Below are 21,539 nucleotides of genomic sequence, written 5' to 3'. Positions count from 1 at the left end.
ACCAAAAGAACTTTACAAGAAGATTATGTTAATTCTAACCACTGTCGTCACGAGCAGTCTGGATTCAAGTTCCCGTGCCTCCACCTCCTTTCCTCATTTGCATGGGTGGCGGCGCGCGCGGCGCCGCTATTGGCCGAGATCGATCACGTGAGGAACAAAGAATCTAGCGCCGTGCAGGAAAGCCGGCGCTTCGGGGATGAACGCGCAACTCTGGCTCCCGTAGGGAGCCCATTCGCCCTTTTTGTTTTGCAACACACTCAGTGGCGCCATCTATTGGGTAAACCCGGCAAATTTTCGGTTCAACTATAATTTCTAATTTTTTACTCATAATTATTCTTACGATAAAAGTGAATTAAGTCTGACGGGGATATAAGGGACCATTTAAGGAAGATACCGTTTATATTTGATTTCGCAAATACTGAGAAACTCGCCGTCTTGTTCAGAACGGGAAGTGGTTGGCGACTATTTGCACACTGGCGCCACCACGTTTCAACTCACGCGAGAAGTGAATACAGTAACTGTAGTCTCGATAAAGAGGCCGCGTCATTTATCAACACGTGCGCCAAACGCGCCTCGCCACTCGACTCAGTCGGCTGCGTCGCCGTCCCTCGTTGACCTTGGCAAGTTTTTTTGGCCATATTTGTTTACAGATAAGAAGCTACACTTTGTAATTTTACAAGATAAAACCGAACTGTGAAAGACACCTTTGACTAAAAGTTTAGATTGCTACGTGCAGGCGCCGATTTTTACGCCCCGTTTTAGATCGAGCCTGGGTATTTCAGACACCCTATACTTACGTTTCCGTTCCCGATTTCGACGACTTCTACGCAGGGTGACGGACTCTGCGATCCCGACGTCTGTCCGTTCATCTTTTTCTTCTCACCCTTGAGCAGCGCTAGTTCGCGTAGCTGGGTCTGCCGGATTTCGTCATGGTAATCCTGCAAAAAATAAAAATAAAATAAAGAACGCTTTAGCAGGTTTATATGCCACTTGGTTGATGTTGATTCTCCCAAGTTGCTCACGAGATGGGAGCGAACGCTGCAATTACACACACACACACACACCACACACACACACACACACACACACACACACACATATATATATATATATATATATATATATATTAAAGAGCATAGGACAAGTTTTTTTTTTGCTTTTGTCGTAATTGTTTTACGAGAAGAAAAGATATTTCCCGTTGCACATCGCAATAGACGGGTACTGAGGTCAGAATTAGAACGAGTCACTTTAAACTGTGTTGTACCGCTACTCGTCAAAAGTAAGGAAATACAGTTATTCGTTGCTTGGCCTTAAAAATAAGTAAATGCGTTACACGTCGATGTCTATAAAAGTAATTAAATAGCTCACTCGTTACAGAAAAAAGTAACTAGGTAGAAGTAAGTCATTACTAGTAACGAGTTAGTATATGCCAAGGAATAACACACTCGGGAAGCCCGAATCAAACAAAACCAAACGTACAAAATTCGTTTCACACTATGGCATCGTTAAACGGATATTCGAAAGTGACGTGCTTTATGAAAATAGCCATGTGTTGCTCCGCTACTTTTTTTATTTTTTTATTTTTTGAAATCGGACGCGAAATTTTTTTGTCTGTCACTTTTTTTTTTGCTAAATTTTGAGTTGTTCTTTAGCCCACGCCTTCTTACGGCCTTAAGTGGCAAGTGTCGTGACAGAGGCTCCCCAAAGCTTTCAGATCGACTTTCCCGCTCACCTAAGCCATAAAGCTTTTAGAAAGAGCGTCGCGATCTCGTGACGAACGACCGTTAGGCGAGCCGTCTCTCCTGTGCCGCCCGACGATTGAAGACCCTTCAGTCACCCGAATGTTCCGTAACAGGGCGCTGATAAACGGCCTTAGGGTGAAGAATAAAAAAAAAGTAGATAATGCCCGCTCGCTCAAACCCGCACACACGTACACACGCACGCGCACGCAGACACACAGTTGCATGCTCACGCGCGCGCACACTCACTCGCACGCGGACACGCATACCGCACACGCACAAACGCACACACATACACACACAAGTGCTCAGGCAGAATTAAAAAAAAAAGGGGAGGGAAACAGACACGAATGCGCCCACACACCCACACTAATATGGCGCTTCAATAATCGATACTGGCTCTTGATTCGGCAGTCCCCGCACTGAGCGACGTGCTACTCCGAGCAACGACGCGCCAGCGGCTCGGGTTATTGATGATGCCTCTTTGTATTGCTAAAGTCGAAGTACTTTGCGCTCTATTTATAGTTATTTGGAGCTCCCGGTGGCTTGGCGCGCGAAGCATTGGGCAACCATGGGACGGTAGCGGCATGTCTGTTCGACAGAGTTCCCCTAATCTTCGCGCGGCTCGGTGACAGGTGGGGTTGTTGAGTGCAGCTCTCCGCTGAGTGTTTGTCCAAGAGCTGGGATTGATCGAGCTCGGCTGCCGCGCATTACAGCAACGCTCGACAGTCGATGGCCGAAGCATCGAGCCACAGAAGAAACAAAATGCTTAAACAGGGACAGTCAAGCGCTTTTTGTAGAAGCTTATTTTTGATGGATTATTGTTTGGTGGTCTTTAGTGAACGAAAACGATCAGCTCTAGATGGCGACATGTCCTAGCAAACTTCCAGCAATAGAAATACACGGGCACTATTTTCTCCCTCTCCCCCCCCCCCCCCCCCCCCCCATCTTCATGAAATTCGAGCAATGAAAATGGTTAATTGCGTGGAGGTTCCGAACATTTCTATTATCTCTCTTTGTAGCATTACATTTTTCACAAAACGTAAAACCTTTGTGTGTAGGAGACGTAACACAGCAACTGTTTTTTTAAAAACGGTGCTCCTGGTGCCTGAGCAGATTTTGAATAGGTAAATCGGCCGCCCAAAAATGTATAATTTCGGGTTTTCTTAGAATGCTTATGGACCGTAGATTGAGTTATCAGCATAAATAGACGATCTCAGAATCCGCTCTTAATTTTTAAGCCGTCGAGAAATTAAAGGCGAGAAGGAGACGAGAATATGCGGTGACGTCGGACCTCGGAACTTTTACATCCCCGCTCACTCTTGTTTCCTCCTCTCTCTTACTTTATTTCCGCTTAGCCTAATGCATATTGCTTCTCGTGGGCTGGCGGTTGGCGCCGTTAACTGACACAAGCGAAATGCTACAAACCGGCGATTAGGTGTTCCCAATGCCCCCGCCCTTCTTCCAGGCGGCCTAATTAGGCGGGATCCGTCGGATTAGGGCAGATGCGACTTCGATTTCTGGTACTTAATCCCCAGATTAGAGAGAGAGATTAGCGCTGTTTGGGGGGCAGGCGGGGGTGACGCCCTCTCGACTCACGTTTAATGACAACAACATTATGATCGGCTTTAGCAGACGCGGTTCGTCCTTCTTGTCGATATGCGAACGCCACCGAGCAGGGCTGCGCGTAGTCCGGAATGAAAAATGAACAAAAGATCCATTGGTGAATCCCTTGGAAACGCAACACACGTCCGACTTTAAGAAACGCTAATGGTGACCCCTTCACTTTTTTCTTTTGGCTTTCTCTTTTGCTCCCCCTATTTTTCTTGCTTCCTCATCTTGGCCTCGTTCCGGGGTCAGTGTTAGCGTTTCCCAAAGGAAAACGCGTGTGGCGTTTTTGAAGGGTCATGCTAACGTATCCCCAAGAAACCACCAATGGATCTTTTTGTAATTTTTTCACCCCTTTTCTGTACCCCTGTAAGAGTACGCGGACGCCTTTGGATATGGTCATTCACATCACTCATGGAAAGAACCACATCCATACCACCCGTGGGCGGAACCGCACCCATATCACTCGTGGAGTTAACAGCATACATCGTTTTAGCTACACACACACATCACAGCCCACGCACCGCTCCTACGGAAACCCAGAATGAAGAACAACCGTCGGCAACAAAGCGGCAACTGAGCACGCCCGCATACCGCGTAGCGGCGTCTTACCTGTTAGATAACAAAGCCTTAGTGCTGAATGAGATGGCGTCATCAGAGAAGGCCAACGCTGGGCACAGATTGGACACGACGATTGCGTCAACGTTCGGCTCAGAGTTGACTCGAAGCCAAGTGCTGACGCAGCGCTCGTTTCCAATCTGTGTCCAGTGTTGGCCTTCTCGGATACCGCTGTTTCATTCAGCACTACGGCTTTGTTATCTAGAAGGTTTTGCGCAGCGCTTCTTCCTCTGTGGATCCGCGCCAACTGTCCGCGTGACTTTGCCGAAAACAAAAGGGCTCGTTTTAACGAAAACCCGGTGGTGTCTGTCAGTTTGTCAGCGCCGGGGAGAGAGGGAGAGGTTGACGCGGGCACACGTCAGCGCTTCGGACCAATGGGAGCGTCGTACGCGACAACTGACAAACGGAAGACATCGCCGGGTATTCGTCAAAACGAGCGTTCTAATGCTAGTAAATTAAAAAGTAATCGAATTATTGATAATTGGTTACGATATCACTATACGGCTTCATGAACGCGTTTTCGACTACTGTTTTTGGCGTCCTGTATACCGTTCACGCATCGAATGGGGCCCCGAAGAGGCAAAAAATGACGTCACAGAAGTCGGTGTTTCATGTTGTAGTTATGCCCCGATCCTGGCGGCTGGTCGTAGAACTCCCTGGCAAAAGATACGAGCGAACGCGAGCGTCCCTGTCGAGGCAGCGTCTCAACTCCGGGCTGCTGAAGATTCTTCCGTAAACACTTAGGCTAGAGACGGGCGAGCGATAGAACAGGTGTCTACCGTATCCAACTCCGCTGCCGCTCCACCGCCATGAATCAAAGCAGGCAACAGCGTGACACTGCTACGACGTATGACGTCTTCAGCACGAAATAGATGGACCATATCTGAAGACGTGGTAAAAACACCAGTCGGAGATGCGTGCCACCTCCAGGCAACATGGATGTTATCAACTAAATAATTTCCAAGCTACAACGACGTTGCGGTAACTACAACTGTAACTTTGTAACAAAGTTTAATCTAGTTGGGTTCAACTTGCGTATGGAAACTCAGGGGAGACTATACTTTTAGTCACCTCAAGGACCGTAGTAAAAAAATAAGTCCGGCTTCCCGCGGAACGTTACTCATTTCACCTTTTATGCCTTGAATTCACATCTTAGATTAGCTTTATACCATTTTCTCAAGACGTACACGTTTCAAAGGCCAAGGGCGACGGTTCTTCCGTCGACGACCAAATCTCGTGAGATCTACTTCGCGCAGCGCAATGAAAAATGCGTGCGGCTTCCTCTTCTCTTGATACAGATCCCCGTCGATTTCTTAACGCAAACGCCACATGCTCTCACCACCCATGCGCCGCTGCGAGCATCGTGGTAAATGAAAACAGAAATGTGCCATAATCGTTTTCTATATCGAAAAATAAACTTTTAAAGTCGCTGACATTTTAAGAAACGCGGGATGTGGCGGGCATATTAAAATCGCTTCGAACGCGGAACACTCAGTGAGATCGGTCTTTTTTCAAGCAGTACCAGTGAGAAGGCAAGTCCTGCTTCGGACGTCATCGTTAGTGGAAATAGGGAAAATAGGGATAGGGACCAAAACAGCCGGTTTTTTAACCGGGCCCTATTCAAGCCCGCTAATTAAAGCGAACATTTCAAGGACGTCGTTGATCAATTCAGGAACCCCCAGTAACAACAGGCAAGAACATAGAGAAGGCTGTGTGTGACGTGACTGTTTCGAGCATAGTAATTAAGTTGTCGCGAGCGGTGCGGAAACTGGCTTGAAGGGGGTCATTAGATTAAACATTTTTTTAATTTTTAATATTAGGAAGAGAGCGACATCTGAGTGAATATGTTTAAAACTGGTTCGCGCGCATCCGAACCTTTGGGTTCTTCTTCGCGCCAGGTTTTTGACTCGTGCAAGGACCGAAACGCTGGCTGTCAGAATTCTTAAGGGGAAGTAATTAACTTTCTCTCGCGTTGACAGTTCACTAACAGAATAATTACAACAATCATAAAAACGGGGTGATCGAACGCAGTTTTCCGAAACGCAGCTGTCTTTACTTCAAATAGGGCTGCACTTCGAGATCCATTTTACTGCGGCCGTTTAAGATTTTTAAACCGTTTATATTCGATCTACTGTGCTAGTGCTAGGGAAATGTGAAATTACAAATATAACATGAGAATAGCATTAGCGACGCAGAAAGCATCACATTTTAATTATGCAGTTTCATTTCATTCGTTGGTGTGGCGTTCGTTCAAAGGCCACAGGCTGATATCCGAAGTATAAATGAGAATACTGATAGAAATGTATACACCGGACATCACGTGGCCAGCTACAAAGTAAAGGGGCGGTGTATCGCTATTCATTATACCGTAACGCGGTACTTTGTTCGGTAACCTAGTCACGTACTCGTTATGTTTTCAATATAGTAACGGATACGTACTTACGCTACGTAGTTCGAGTAACGGGTAACGTAGTTACGTTACTCCTTACATCCTCTTGCAAAGACTTTTAAAAAATCTTAAATTTGTTTCGTGTTTTTAGGCGTGAAGTCATATGAATCCTTGCACTGATTCCACATACATTCAAAATCAGAACCGTAAAAAAAAGATAAAATAACGATGTTAAGTTTTTGCATGGACATAACGTTTTAATTTTTAAATATGGCGCTTACGGATATCTGTAATGTCAAAACAGTAAAATGTCTTAATTCATAAAGAAGAAAACAAAGTAGATGCATGTATGGTCAGTCCGCCAAACAGATTTAGAATGGCCCTGCAAGGACTTTTTTTTACTGGTTTTTAATTTGCACCGATCCCGAGTGCACTGAACGTAGTAACGTAATGAAACTTTTCTCGAATTTCGCCTTCTTTTAAAAGTTATAGGCAAAATAAAATTACAAAAACAAGCAAAAAATAACCTCCTTCATGACGCCCTTAATCGCTTGAGGGGGCGTGAACCAGAGGAGGGGTAGTGATCTCAGCGTGCGCTCACTGCTGCCGCACTCCATGTCGACGGCTCGAAAGGGCGCCAGTAAAGCATGTTCTGGATAGGCTTTATGAAGCGGGCAACCAGGGCGGCTCGCATTGCATTTGCTGTGCGATTAAACACTAATTCGGTATGACACTTCATTGGCCACAAACCACAGCAAACACGGGGTAAAGATCAGTTCAGTACGCGGACGCCTTTGGATATGGTCATTCACAGTTTTAGCATTGATGATATTGACTTTGATAGTTTAACTTTCAAAGACCTGCGCTCATATTTTTGTACGTGATTTTTGTTTTCATTCCATGTTTTGTACTTGGGTGAACCTTGGTTTGTAGAAATGTCAACCGTAGATGTGCAACGGTTTCACTATATACTTTGCCTTTTTTTTTTTTTTCCGCCTGCTTGCTGCTGACGAATGTAAGGGGCCCGAGGACCAGTCAAGCTGCCTACTGCAGCTTTTTTCCTTTGGGTCCCCCCATCATTTGATGGAAATAAAGTTATTATTATTATTATTATTATTATTACATCACTCATGGAAAGAACCACATTTATACCACCCGTGGGCGGAACCGCACCCATATCACTCGTGGAGTTAACAGCATACATCGTTTTAACTACACACACACATCCCAGCCCACGCACCACTCCTACGGAAACCCAGAATGAAGAACAACCGTCGGCAACAAAGCGGCAACTGAGCACACCCGCATTCTACCGCGTAGCGGCGTTTTACCTGTTAGATAACAAAGCCTTAGTGCTGAATGAGATGGCGTCATCAGAGAAGGCCAACGCTGGGCAAAGATTGGACACGACGATTGCGTCAACGTTCGGCTCAGAGTTGACTCGAAGCCGAGTGCTGACGCAGCGCTCGTTTCCAATCTGTGTCCAGTGTTGGCCTTCTCTGATGACGCCATCTCATTCAGCACTAAGGCTTTGTTATCTAGAAGGTTTTGCGCAGCGCCTCCTCCTCTCTGGATCCGCGCCAACTGTCCGCGTGACTTTGCCGAAAACAAAAGGGCTCGTTTTAACGAAAACCCGGTGGTGTCTGTCAGTTTGTCAGCGCCGGGGAGAGAGGGAGAGGTTGACGCGGGCATACGTCAGCGCTTCGGACCAATGGGAGCGTCGCACGCGACAAATGACAAACGAAAGACAACGCCGGGTCTTCGTCAAAACGAGCGTTCTAATGCTAGTGCATTAAAAAGTAATCGAGTTATTGATAATTGGTTACGATATCACTATACGGCTTCATGAACGCGTTTTCGACTACTGTTTTTGGCGTCCTGTATACCGTTCACGCATCGAATGGGGCCCCGAAGAGGCAACACATGACGTCACAGAAGTCGGTGTTTCATGTTGTAGTTATGCCCCGATCCTGGCGGCTGGTCGTAGAACTCCCGGGCAAAAGATACGAGCGAACGCGAGCGTCCCTTTCGAGGCAGCGTCTCAACTCCGGGCTGCTGAAGATTCTTCCGTAAACACTTAGGCTAGAGAGGGACCAGCGATAGAACAGGTGTCTACCGTATCCAACTCCGCTGCCGCTCCACCGCCATGGATCAAAGCAGGCAACAGCGTGACACTGCTACGACGTATGACGTCTTCAGCACGAAATAGAGGGACCACATCTGAAGACGTGGTAAAAACACCAGTCGGAGATGCGTGCCACCTCCAGGCAACATGGATGTTATCAACTAAATAATTTCCAGGCTACAACGACGTTGCGGTAACTACAACTGTAACTTTGTAACAAAGTTTAATCTAGTTGGGTTCAACTTGCGTATGGAAACTCAGGGGAGACTATACTTTTAGTCACCTCAAGGACCGTAGTAAAAAAATAAGTCCGGCTTCCCGCTTAACGTTACTCATTTCACCTTTTATGCCTTGAATTCACATCTTAGATTAGCTTTATACCATTTTCTCAAGACGTACACGTTTCCAAGGCCAAGGGCGACGGTTCTTCCGTCGACGACCAAATCTTGTGAGATCTACTTCGCGCAGCGCGATGAAAAATGCGTGCGGCTTCCTCTTCTCTTGATACAGATCCCCGTCGATTTCTTAACGCAAACACCACATGCTGTCACCACCCATGCGCCGCTGCGAGCATCGTGGTAAATGAAAACAGAAATATGCCATAATCGTTTTCTATATCGAAAAATAAACTTTTAAAGTCGCTGACATTTTAAGAAACGCGGGATGTGGCGGGCATACTAAAATCGCTTCGGCGGAACACTCAGTGAGATCGGTCTTTCTTCAAGCAGTACCAGTGAGAAGGCAAGTCCTGCTTCTGGCGTCATCGTTAGTGGAAATAGGGAAAATAGGGATAGGGACCAAAACAGCCGGTTTTTTAACCGGGCCCTATTCAAGCCCGCTAATTAAAGCGAACATTTCAAGGACGTCGTTGATCAATTCAGGACCCCCCAGTAACAACAGGCAAGAACATAGAGAAGGCTGTGTGTGACGTGACTGTTTCGAGCATAGTAATTAAGTTGTCGCGAGCGGTGCGGAAACTGCTTGAAGGGGGTCATTAGATTAAACATTTTTTTTTATTTTTAATATTAGGAAGAGAGCGACGTCTGAGTGAATATGTTTAAAACCGGTTCGCGGGCATCCGAACCTTTGGGTTCCTCTTCGCGCCAGGTTTTTGACTCGTGCAAGGACCGAAACGCTGGCTGTCAGAATTCTTAAGGGAAAGTAATTAACTTTCTCTCGCGGTGACAGTTCAGTAACAGAATAATTACAACAATCATAAAAACGGGGTGATCGAACGCAGTTATTAAAACGCAGCTATCTTTACTTCCAATAGGGCTGCACTCCGGGATCCATTTTACTACGGTCGTTTAAGATTTTTAAACCATTTATATTCGATCTACTGTGCTAGTGCTAGGGTAATGTGAAATTATAAATATAACATGAGTATATATATCATTAGCGACGCAGAAAGCATCACATTTTAATTATGCAGTTTCATTTCATTCGTTGGTGTGGCGTTCGTTCAAATGCCACAGGCTGATATCCGAAGTATAAATAAGAATACGGAAAGAAATGCATACACCGGACATCACGTGGCCAGCTACAAAGTGTCGCACTATTTAAAGGGGCGGTGTATCGCTAATCATTTTACCGTAACGCGGTACTTTGTTCGGTACACTGTAAAAAATAACCGTCAAATTTACGGCGCTATACGCTAATAAAAACTGCAAGAACGCCGTGAAGAGGAATTACCTAAAGTGCACTGTAAACGAGCAAAAAAGAGCGAGAGGGAAACGCAAACTTTATGGAGCAAGAAAACAGAAAGAAAAGACGCACACCGCTAATTGGTCACCACGCTTGACCTTCGGAAGCTGCGGGAACACAGAGAGAGTCCTCTCGCCCCTTCACCTCCTTTCTTTGTCCGCGCCAACGCAGAACGTAACTGCCTTAACTGCAAAAAAAAAAAAAAAAAAAAAAAGGACCTAAGAGCAAACAGTAGAGCAACAATGCGACGAGCTAGAAGCGTCGACAAAAGAAAGCAACGTTGGTTGGGACAACGCGGGAAGTAGAAGAAGCGAACGTTCGGTTCATTTTCCCGCCTTCCCGCCCGTCTCCGCGCCGTTTTGTCCTCGTTCGTTCGTGGAATTCCCGGATTTTTGTGCACCTGAAAATTTGGAGCGGAAGGCAACTGGATACTCGAGACAGGTATTTCATTATGAATCTGCTGCTTGCTTGGCAAGGATAGTGTAACGGTGGCATAAATATAACACCCTAAATGATGTTTACTTGCAGAATTTGTAGTTTCTGTTCAAGCACGCTTGCTGGTTGCGCAATTCGATGAGCACGTTTTCAGCTCTCGAATTCTTCCGTGTGTTAACGAAGGATGCTGTCGCCAGTTTTCTACGTATGATGCTCTCAGGTGTCATATTTTGAGAAGACATAGGCATTTGAACACCTAGGGTAAGTACGGTTTGCTTCGAAGAGTTTGGAAAGCTTTGAATGCACTTTGCCAGCATGCTCAAAGGAGTGCCACACAAGGGAGGCTTTGCTAAAGCATCCAAAAGGCCACATCACCGACGGTATTTTGGTTTCGTGTTCGTGCTCCAACTGTCAGAAGGTGTGAAATCATAGTTCACGACACATTTGAACTGGGCGCATTTACGAGCGACGGGTTTCTTGGGCGACAGCGCATCGCCTGTAGACCCGCTTCAGGTTGAGGACTCTTCGACTCAGTCGACTAGTGCGGATTCTAATGACGGTTCTGTTAACGTGATGCAATCCCCTGATGATAACTACGACGTGTTAATGTCTCTGTCGGCAGAAGAAAACAGAACGGCCGTAAAATACGACCTTGTTTTGTTTTGTTTTTTTGTTTTTTTTTTGTGCCTGAAGTTCAACGGAAAGCTTCTTATGCCGGTATCAACAGTTCAAAAAACCATTTATGAATTTCAACGTCGGCATTTCTTGTACAAAACAATACCTGTTCGGCAAACTTGCTGAAAGCCTTCAAAACGTGCTTGGTTCAGTCGAGGTTCATAACATCATTGAGTTCATAACATCATTATACAATGATGTTACGAACCTGAAATCTACCACCTTTCTTCCAGAACACATGAAATCTGCATATTTGAGAAAGCACTTTCCTTCTGTGGAAACGGTGAGTATGTACATAGGACGTAGTTGTCGTCAAAAGGACCGGTTTGCTCCGTATGTCCCCGTTAAAGAGGCAATAAATTACCCCCTAGAAAACAAATCTATGGGCCAGGTATTTACCGAGCCTCGCAGCGAGTCCCACTTACCCGGTGTTTTGGAGGAATTTTGTGATTTTGCCTGTCAGTAAGGCCAGTCTGTAACTGAGATGATTCAAGATGCACCACCCATCTCCCCATGCATTCTAGTTCATGGTGAGCATTCACTGATCACTTTCCGAACCCCAAGTAATCAATATTGCCTATATTTTTATAATGATTTTAAACTACAATTATAGTTCTGCTATTTCCTACATTTTATATCTGCCTTCACGCCCTTTGTTTTATCCTTTCTTTTCTAGGGAAAAGCATCTACTCAGCCAGCATGTACTCGATCTCAATTGATGGAATAACTGTGATGGACGAAATTCACATGTTCGACCACGCACTGGCTGTACTATTCAGCGTGTACTACGTTTTCAACATTGCGTACACAGAAGAGATTTGCATCACCTTGGAGTTTATTCAAAGGTACTGAGCTCATTTGTGCTTCTTGGCATCATTCGGTGTGTTTTTTTGTTTGTTCCTTTGTATACTTCATCTGATCTAACATATATTTCAGCACTGGCTCCAGACTGAGCTCCTTGTTTTAGAATGTCTATTGCTTGCATGAAAACTTGTGCAGCGAGAGTTCTTATCAATGCTAGAGGCATGCTATGGTGAGATATTGTAGAATGAAAAGCAAGTCTGATTATTTTATTTCGTGTTCCCTGTCCTTCGCTTACTCAAATATATTTTGTAGTGTGCGAATGCATGCTACCAAACGATATTTTAATGAGTGGTACTTTTCGTTTAAAAAATTCAAATATAATTTTTTCTTCATAGCATTGTCTCTGTTATAACTTAGGATGAGCTATATACTCTAAGAAATGACTGTACCTGCCTCACGACGCCACTGGCGACTAGTCTTCATTCAAAAAGACTTAAAATGTTTATTCAAAATAACGAGGCTTTTATTTCCACTTTTAATTTTTACAGAACAAAAATATAAATCAGTTCCAAGGGCGGCTGTTGCAGCTTTGGATCCAGTAGAGATATATATTCTGAACTTAAACATTTTCAATATCCCGAAGATGTAAAGGTCTTGTTAAAAGTGGCTCGATTGAACATTGCTGTTACATAATAATACCAGTGTGTATATTCCAAGATAGGCAAGTTGCTTAACATAAAGACAACTAATTTGAGAGTAATTTATTAGCGCAGAACGAGGAAAAAAAGCAATGATCTATTATACAGTTTTGAATGCGGTTCCCTATATAGCAACCTTAGTTACTATTGTAAAAGGTTATAATGTGTTGCTTTATAAACGACTATAGTTGAGAACTGGCAGATATTGCCTTTCGTTCTTTATTTGCATTTTACAAGTCAACAAAATATGTAATTCGGTGAATGGCTGTTCGGTCCTTAGCCTGGTATGAGTTTGGTAAAAAAGTGTCTATGTGAATTTAGAAGTTCATATGGGGGAGTTTTATTAACTTGCAAGATTAAGTGCCAGGCTACTTAGGCATATTCAAAAGATCTGTGTTTCAAAAGCTTTAGTCACTGGCCAATTTAGGTATTTATTGTCTCATTATTTTTTAACGCGTATTATAAGCGGAGATTGTAAAAAAAAATACTTCGTATATCTGTTCTTACAGATGTCGTTGGGATCAACCCTGATCGAGGAACCAAAATAAAAAACAAGGAAACATACGTAAACAAAAAGGTTCTCGAGTTAATTGACATGTCGGAATATAAATGGAAATGCAAATAGATATAACATCTCTTTACTTTTCTTTGACAACACGGTCACGAATAATAATGCATCGGGTGCTGCAAGAGCAGCCGACCTCGCCGCAGACAAAATTACCAATGCATAACTGCTTATTCACTTTAGATATGCGCGATTAAAGTCAGTTGAACAGTGCAACACAACAGCCCCAAAATACTCGGCCGACCTTTTTTTTTACGCTCTATGTTTTACTTTGTTCAAATGACTATAATGGCGTGGTCCAGTATCATAGTTTTCAACACTTTACGGTCGCATAAAAATGGACCGTAAAATTTACGGTCAAATACCAGGCAGCTGATGCTGCCAAAATTGTGCAGTAAAAATAACGGTGCACTGTAAATCTGGTTTACGATAAATTTAAACGGTGACCGTAGAAATCTACGGTCGCCGTTTAAATTGCACCGTAAAAATAACGGCGCGCTGTAAATCTTTTTACCGTAAATTTGAAGGCCGACCGTAGATTTCTACGGTCCCCGTTTAAATTTATCGTAAACCAGATTTACAGTGCACCGTTATTTTTACTGTACAAGTTTGGCAGCATCAGCTGCCTGGTATTTGACCGTAAATTTTACGGTCCATTTTTTACAGTGTAAGTTAGTCACGTACTCGTTATGTTTTCAATATAGTAACGGATACGTACTTACGCTACGTAGTTCGAGTAACGGGTAACGTAGTTACGGTACTCCTTACATGCTCTTGCAAAGACTTTAAAAAAAATCTTAAATTTGTTTCGTGTTTTTAGGCGTGAAGTCATATAAATCCTTGCACTGATCCCACATATGTTCAAAATCAGAACCGTAAAAAAAAGATAAAATAACGATGTTAAGTTTTTGCATGGACATAACGTTTTAGTCTTTAAATATGGCGCTTACGGATATCTGTAACGTCAAAACAGTAATATGTCTTAATTCATAAAGAAGAAAACAAAGTAGCTGCACGTATGGTCAGTCCGCCAAATAGATTTAAGGGGGCCCTGCAAGGACTTTTTTTTACTGGTTCTTAATTTGCACCGATCCCGAGTGCACTGAACGTAGTAACGTAATGAAACTTTTCTCGAATTTCGCCTTCTTTTAAAAGTTATAGGCAAAATAAAATTACAAAAACAAGCAAAAAATAACCTCCTTCATGACGCCCTTAATCGCTTGAGGGGGCGTGAACCAGAGGAGGGGTAGTGATCTCAGCGTGCGCTCACTGCTGCCGCACTCCATGTCGACGGCTCGAAAGGGCGCCAGTAAAGCATGTTCTGGATAGGCTTTATGAAGCGGGCAGCAAGGGCGGTTCGCATTGCATTTGCTGCGCGATTAAACACTAATTCGGCATGACACTTCATTGGCTACAAACGACAGCAAACACGGGGTAAAGATCAGTTCAGAACGGGAGCCACTTCGCGCTGCCATACAGCGAAACGGCCAAACCGCAAGCCAAAGCTGCTCGCGGAAGGCCTTCGGAACGCTCGGAACTGGTCGGATCCTCCAGTCCACACGACCGCAGCGCCGCCGCGTACATCCGGGACCGTTCTACGCTCGCCGCTCGTCGGTGCCCGATCTCACTACACCTTTCTAGTATGCGCCGCCTTTTCCACCACTTGGTGGCGGGTATGTTGACGGGTCATTTCTCGTTCTTGTACTTTCTTAACTGCATTTGTTTCTTTTCTGATCTAAAATGCTGACCGAAATATACTTTTATAAATAATTGAAACGGTTCGCGCCACTTATATTTTGTATTTCGACTAAAAAGAAACTTTCAGCGGCTCTAACCAGTAGTAAGCCCAAAAGCGCACATATCGTGCGCTTTCGGCACCACAGGTCGCCCCCGTAGGTGGAGGAGGTTTCCGCGTCGTCCGGTTAAAATATGACGCACTGATATTTAGTTACTATCTCCGTGCCCGCTAGCTTGCCCGAACCCCAAGAGACGTGGAAACCGCAAAGAAGGTAGACGCTTAAATATGATTGCAGGGCCTCGTCAAAGGGGCGTTGCAACTATTTTCGCACTTTGAGAAAATACCGCTTAGAACGAATTTCCAACGTTTATGACTTATAAAACACGAGTTCGTTTTTCACCCCATGCAAAATAAGTCGCAAAAAAAAATAAATAAAAAAAGGAGCATCGCCCACGCACGTTCAATTCGCAGCCAGAACAAGCTGCCACGTACTGGGGTTGGCAGAGCAAAGGTCGCGCCCTGAGTCGGCTATTCCCTTCATCCCAGCGATGGAATTCAATCAATCAATCAACCAATCAATCAATCCATCAATTTTATTTTGGAGAGAAAGATGTTAGCTGTGGCAAAAAGCTGCAATAAATGCAGCTTTACAAGGCCCCAGCTCCAAGATGGCGGTTCGCGTACAGCACTTATCTAGCACAGTAAAATAATAACTTCCCTACTTCATTTCATGTATAGAGGTGTCTTTTGCTTTGCATTAGTTGACGTTTCTATATAAAAACCAAACATTTTATAAGGCCAACAAGACGTCATCAAATGGACAATTATGGCTGAAGTTTCTATAAGACTCAACGTGTCAAGATCTTTATTAAAAAGATGGTAGAATGAATCTGATGGATGCGATACCATGGTTTGTGCGGGGGGGGGGGGGGGGGGTAGGTACATGCCACTCTTCACATAGTCGTGTGTGATAGGCGATAGAATGTTTAGTTAAATTTGATATTTATAAAAGACAGCATTTTTTAGTTCTGCTTTATACGATAATAGGAGCCGGTAATAATGCAGATTCGGAGCTCTAACAACCTTAAATTGAGTAAAAAGAGCTTCTTTTTATTCGATTTAGAATGAGTAAAATGATAAAAAAATGATACATAGTCTTACTGCTTTTTTTTTTTTCTATGCAGAGTCAGAATTTTGTTTATATTTTGCAGGCTAGTGGTACCCTATACGAGGTGACTATACAAAAAGTATGACTGCACAAGGCCATTTAAATTATTATCGTAACTGACGTGGTGAAAATTTTGCGGTATTTGGACAATGTACTATACTGCCTATCTCGCCCTTTTATGAATATAGTCGATCTGCTTATTCCATATGTTTTCTTTAAAAATAATGCCCAATAACTTAAAGGACTTCACTACCTCAATTCCAACCCAACTTAAAATGATATTAAGGTTAGATTCAATCGCATTGTTTTTAGATCGGAATAGCATGCATTTCGTTTTGTTTGCGTTAATTCGTAATCTATTTAATCCTCCGCGACGAAGACGTTTCTTGGTTAGCGGCGTTGCGTTCGGTTATTCTTAGGTCCCACCAGTGCCATTAAGCTGGTGTAAAGCGAGAAACGTTTCTACCCAATATCGTTACACGACCCCTTTCAATGCGATAGCTTCATAGGGTGGGTAGTGCTCTTCGTTCGAGTGGTGCCTAGAGAAGGATGACTCTTAGTTTCCCAGTGCCATTAAGAGATGGGAATCACGCTTTCCTGATATTTCCCTCCCCGTTCTGCGCGCTCTTCCTGCACCACCTTTCTCTGCTCCCCCACTTCTTGGCCTTTCCAACCCTCTCCGCTCCGTGCACTTTGTCACACCACCTGCTTCTGCTCCTCCCGTTCCTGCATGCTGGGTGTGCAGCTCGGTCAGCAGCGCCCTCGGCTTTCACGCCGGTGACTAGGGCTCAATCCCAAACACCTGTTGACGTGTTTTTTTTTTCAAGATAGTTTAGTCGTTACGGGCTCATCAACCTAAACATTTCGTGCTTACGGGGCTCCTGAGGTTGGTTGGCCCTTTAAAGCTACCACTTTGAAGGTAACGTGTGTTACTTTTGATCGGTAATGCGTACCTTTTATTCTTATGTAACGCAGGTCGGCAGCGCGTCTCTTTTGTTTGCAAGTAACGAGTGACGTATTTCGTTACATGTTCTTTTATTTCTGCCCGTCGTCCCGAAATAGAAGCACCAAATAGAAACGCGTACTCACACTAAAATCAGTCTCGCGACGCATGTGTCTTGAGTAACTTTTTGTAATCATGAAAAGTTCATTTTGTGAGATACCTGTTCTATCTACATTTAGTTCTTTAGAGCTAATTTTAGCTTCTAAGGCATAAAAAGTAAAACTAAATGGTGGCATTAAACTATTACAATGTAATATGTCAGGAGTGCTGCAAGGTCGAAACAAAAATAGTGTCTTTCTTATGTAATATTACATCGTTGATCAACAACGACGCTTCATTTTGCACGTGAACAAAATGAATGTCAGCCACGACGTGATTACATTCCATTTTCCCCCAGGTTCCGAGACACGTCGACAAATGTTTCGAATGAAAGCATCTTCCAGTCTAAAAAGAAGAATAAATGAGCACGTTCAGGAAAATAAAAAGAGTAACCTTGATCTGTCGAGCTTTTTGCGGATACAGTATTAGCTATTTGCGTCTTTTTTGCGTCTCTCGATACCATCCCCAGTGCAAGATAAAACAGCCCGGATGTAATATCACATCATATCGATTTCGGCCGCAGGAGATCTCCGCAAACATCGTCCGAGAGTGGACACACAATATAAGTGCATTTTCGGATATAGATGCGAATAAATAAATAAATAAATAAATATATATATATATAGTGCATCTTTCCCTGTCATACAGGGTATGGGAATATGGCGAAAATGAAACTTCCGTCGGGCCCATATCCTTAGCGTACATCTGTCAGAAATTTAGCGTCTACTTCTCTACGTCACTCAGACGACCACTAATGAAAGCGGCCGGTGAATCACAGCGCTCAGTAGCTTGGCAAGGAACAGTGCAGTAAAGGTGCGGTGGTTATCTACGCACACTTTTATCAAACAAAAATTATGCTTATATATATTTTTGTATGCCTAACAAACGCTGGGTAGGGGCGCCGTGATTCGGTTTTAGGCATTCGCATCGGCAAGTAATGTATTAAAGACACATTATGTTAAAAAAACAGAACCCACACGCACACACACAAACACACACAAAAGAGAAATCGCTCCTGCAAAACGTATGCATCGCACGCACGCACGCACGCACACACACACACACACACATATACAAGGTTGATGCCCTATTTGTTGTTGCCAAAAAAAAACAATTTAGGAAAATAATAACACTCGGTGTAATCGGGCTCTTAATTACTTTCGAAAAATCGACCGTTTCTTTATTTGAATTTAAAGGTATGACTTCAATTAGAGCATTTCTGGACACAATAATAAAAAAAAAAACAAGTAGTGCACTTTACAAACGAATATAGCACAAAAATAATTTTACTGCGTCCCTCCCAAAACAACAACAACAACAACAACAACAATGGTTGTCCGATCTCCAAAAACGTTTGAACAGCCCGCGGCAGAGCAAACAAATATCGCCTGAGCTTCTTGGTACCGCATCCAAAGCTCAGAGCAGAGAGTTTTTGGGAACCATTTTTTGCACATCCGGTACGGTACGATATGGGCCCTCCGGTACGAACTGCGCATGCGCGAGTCTTCTGCGGTAGCACATGCGCAGCCCGTACTTGAGGGCCCATGGTTTCGTAGCGGATGTGTAAAAACGGCTCCCCAAAACTCCCTAGTGTCGCACTTTCGAATCGCAATGATCGCCGATTTCACCGGCTATGCGTTAAGCACCAGAATCGCGGCGCGCACAAGAAAATCGGGGATTCGAGTGTCGGTACTCTCAACGGACCTTATCCAGTAACTCTATGCGGAGAGCATGTCGTCCGTTTCTTTTACAGGGGTTGTGGTGACGTCAGAGAGACGCCGAGCTCTGATTGGTTCTGATTAAAGGAAAGTCGGTAGACCTTAATGCTAGCTGTCTTGAGGTCTACCCACTATCCGTCAACCTCAGCCAATCAGTGCTCGGCGTTCTGACGTCACAACAACCCGTGCAAAAGCAGACGACGAACTTGCGCCCCGCATAGGGATGATGTGGCGTTTAGAACAGGGCGTTCGTAAACATTTGACCTGGTTACAACGTTGCTCAAGCTCGCACTGTCAGTATACGGTGCCCGGAACAAGTGTCCGACTGAGCCGTTTATAAACCGCGTCCAAGAAAAGTGGTCTCTCGATTTGATTTCTGCCCGACGGCCCACAAAAAGTGTCACGCTGCCGCCCGCTGCGATCCTGGCGGTGGCAGAGTAGTGACGGTGGACGTGGCACGCGCCTGCTCTGCTGCAAGATCGCTTTCCAGCTTGACAGATCACGGAAGCTTCGGCAGCCAGGAGTTGGGACGCCCATGACGACGGCGACACTCCCGTTTGCTCATGCTTCTTGCCGGAACTTGTACCATCAACCACCAGGATCGTGCCATCCGACGGCGTGACACTCCGGCTTTTGTGAGGTCATTTGTTGTCCCTTCGGGGACAACTTTTCGATGCAGGGGCGGAATAGGACGCTAAACTCACGCCAGTCTGAGATGCGTTCCAGGCAGTGTATATACTGTCAGTCGGTGAAACATCAAGAAGGGGGCACTCACGGGCACCAGAAAGGGCTTGAGTTGGGAGAGTGCGTGGGCCATGCGTCCGTAGGCCTCGGCGGGAGGAGCGAAGGCGCTCACTTCGACGTGCAGTTCCTCGTGCAGGTGCCAGTACTTGGGCTCTTTCTGCTTGCGGAGTTCTTCCTCCTGCGCGGAGTACGACAAAGAGTTTCATCGGCACTCGATCGGAAATGTATATATTCGGTAGCTCGCGTTGCGCACTAAGAGCGTTTCGGACTTTGGGGCGCCGACTGAACGTACGCGCTCCACAAATTACTATAAAAAAAAGAAAGAAACGGAGATATTATTTCTTGGTTACTCTCAAAAAAAAGTCACCGAGGGCCATCACCTTCAATTGGTGACGAGTTGTTTCGGTGGCGACTTTTAGGGGCTCTTATCCCCGACGTCACGACCAAGATGATCAGTGGAGAGCTCGTGGTGCGCGACACAGTCAAAGTTGAGAATTGGACTTTTCTCTTATTTCCGTCGATAAGAATGGACTGAAAACTACTCACGACACCACAGCGAGCGTCTGGTCAATCGTGGAAATCCGATCACTGCGACGCTTTCGGTCGTGCACATCGCCAATAGTCGGTGACAGGCTACGAATACAGGCTTTGGCTGCGCGTACGACGAAGTGTCATCAAAAGAAGAAAGGTCGCGCTGAAAGCGTAGCATCTCCTAAATAGACGTATGCGAAACTGCTCGGTGGTCTGGTAACACTGTGCGCGCGGCCATTTTGGTAGCGTCAAGTTTCTCGAGTTTCGGTTTCTCAGCATTTTGAGGGCAGGGATCCTCTGCCAGTGATTGCGAAGCAGCAACGGCGTGATTTTCGGACTTCCAATCTCCCAAGGTGGGCAAAGGACTAGGCCGCCGTCTCTTTCAATTCTGAAGACACTCGCAATCATTTTTCGATGCGAGGGCGCAAGAAGTCGTGCTGATTAGCGGTAGAAGCATATCGCCCACTATAGCGCCACGCGAATGCACACTACTCGAGATTTTTTTTTTTTTTTTTGTACAGCGAAGTTTTTAATGGGTAGGTTCAGGCGGATCGTGTCCGGCGACAGATCGAGCGTAGACCAACAATTTTCAATGTATGCCCCACTTTATACTCCTCTCCACCGCCGCCGCCTCTTTCCCGAGCCGTGTATAGTGTAAACTCCTCGCCAAGCGCCGCACGAGAGCCTGCGCCTTGATTCGAGTAGCCGCGCTAGAATAAAACGTCTCTCCCCCCTGACATCGCGCAATACCACGCACTCTTCGGCGGCCACCTGTGGGGTGCACTAAAGCCTGCGCCGTGATAGGCGTAGCCGCGCTATAATAAATTGTCATTGTGTCTACCCACCATAATAGCCAAATTTAACATAGCAAATCCCAAATATAGCTAAACAAATCCCACCAGAGCGCCAGCTTCGCTGGACTTCCCTCTTCACAGGGTGGAAGTGCTCTAAATTTTTTTGTTCAGTTGTTACTGCCGAAAGTTTTAATCGCTGAGGAGTTTTGAGGTCCCAGTGACTTGCGTTTTTGTCTCTGCTTGATTGGTCCCATTACCTCGTAGGCCGTGTTTCAAAATTTACTCGATCTTACTCCAGGGTAAGGGTTTTGTACCCTTGGCGTTCTAAAACCTACCCGCGTCCAGCGTTTTTCGATCTGTGCTGTCACGTGATACGATCCGCCG

The 21,539-nt window shown here is 44.9% G+C and overlaps 1 protein-coding gene across 1 annotated transcript in view; it reads right to left on the bottom strand.

Moving 5' to 3' along the window:
* Positions 1 to 21,539, bottom strand: part of LOC115331485 (KH domain-containing, RNA-binding, signal transduction-associated protein 2) — a 199,582-nt gene that overhangs the window by 17,415 nt on the left and 160,628 nt on the right. The window contains exons 4-5 of the mRNA XM_040222858.2: positions 19,862 to 20,008; positions 798 to 938 (exon numbers count right to left, since the gene is read on the bottom strand). Coding sequence (XP_040078792.1) covers positions 798 to 938; positions 19,862 to 20,008 — 288 coding nt within the window. The remainder of the gene's footprint in view (positions 1 to 797; positions 939 to 19,861; positions 20,009 to 21,539) is intronic.

Source organism: Ixodes scapularis, unplaced genomic scaffold, assembly GCF_016920785.2.
Source record: "Ixodes scapularis isolate PalLabHiFi unplaced genomic scaffold, ASM1692078v2 PGA_scaffold8__174_contigs__length_109621045, whole genome shotgun sequence".
Taxonomy (NCBI): domain Eukaryota; kingdom Metazoa; phylum Arthropoda; class Arachnida; order Ixodida; family Ixodidae; genus Ixodes; species Ixodes scapularis.
Note: the sequence above shows the minus strand (reverse complement) of the source record. Positions and strands in the feature narration are given on the sequence as shown.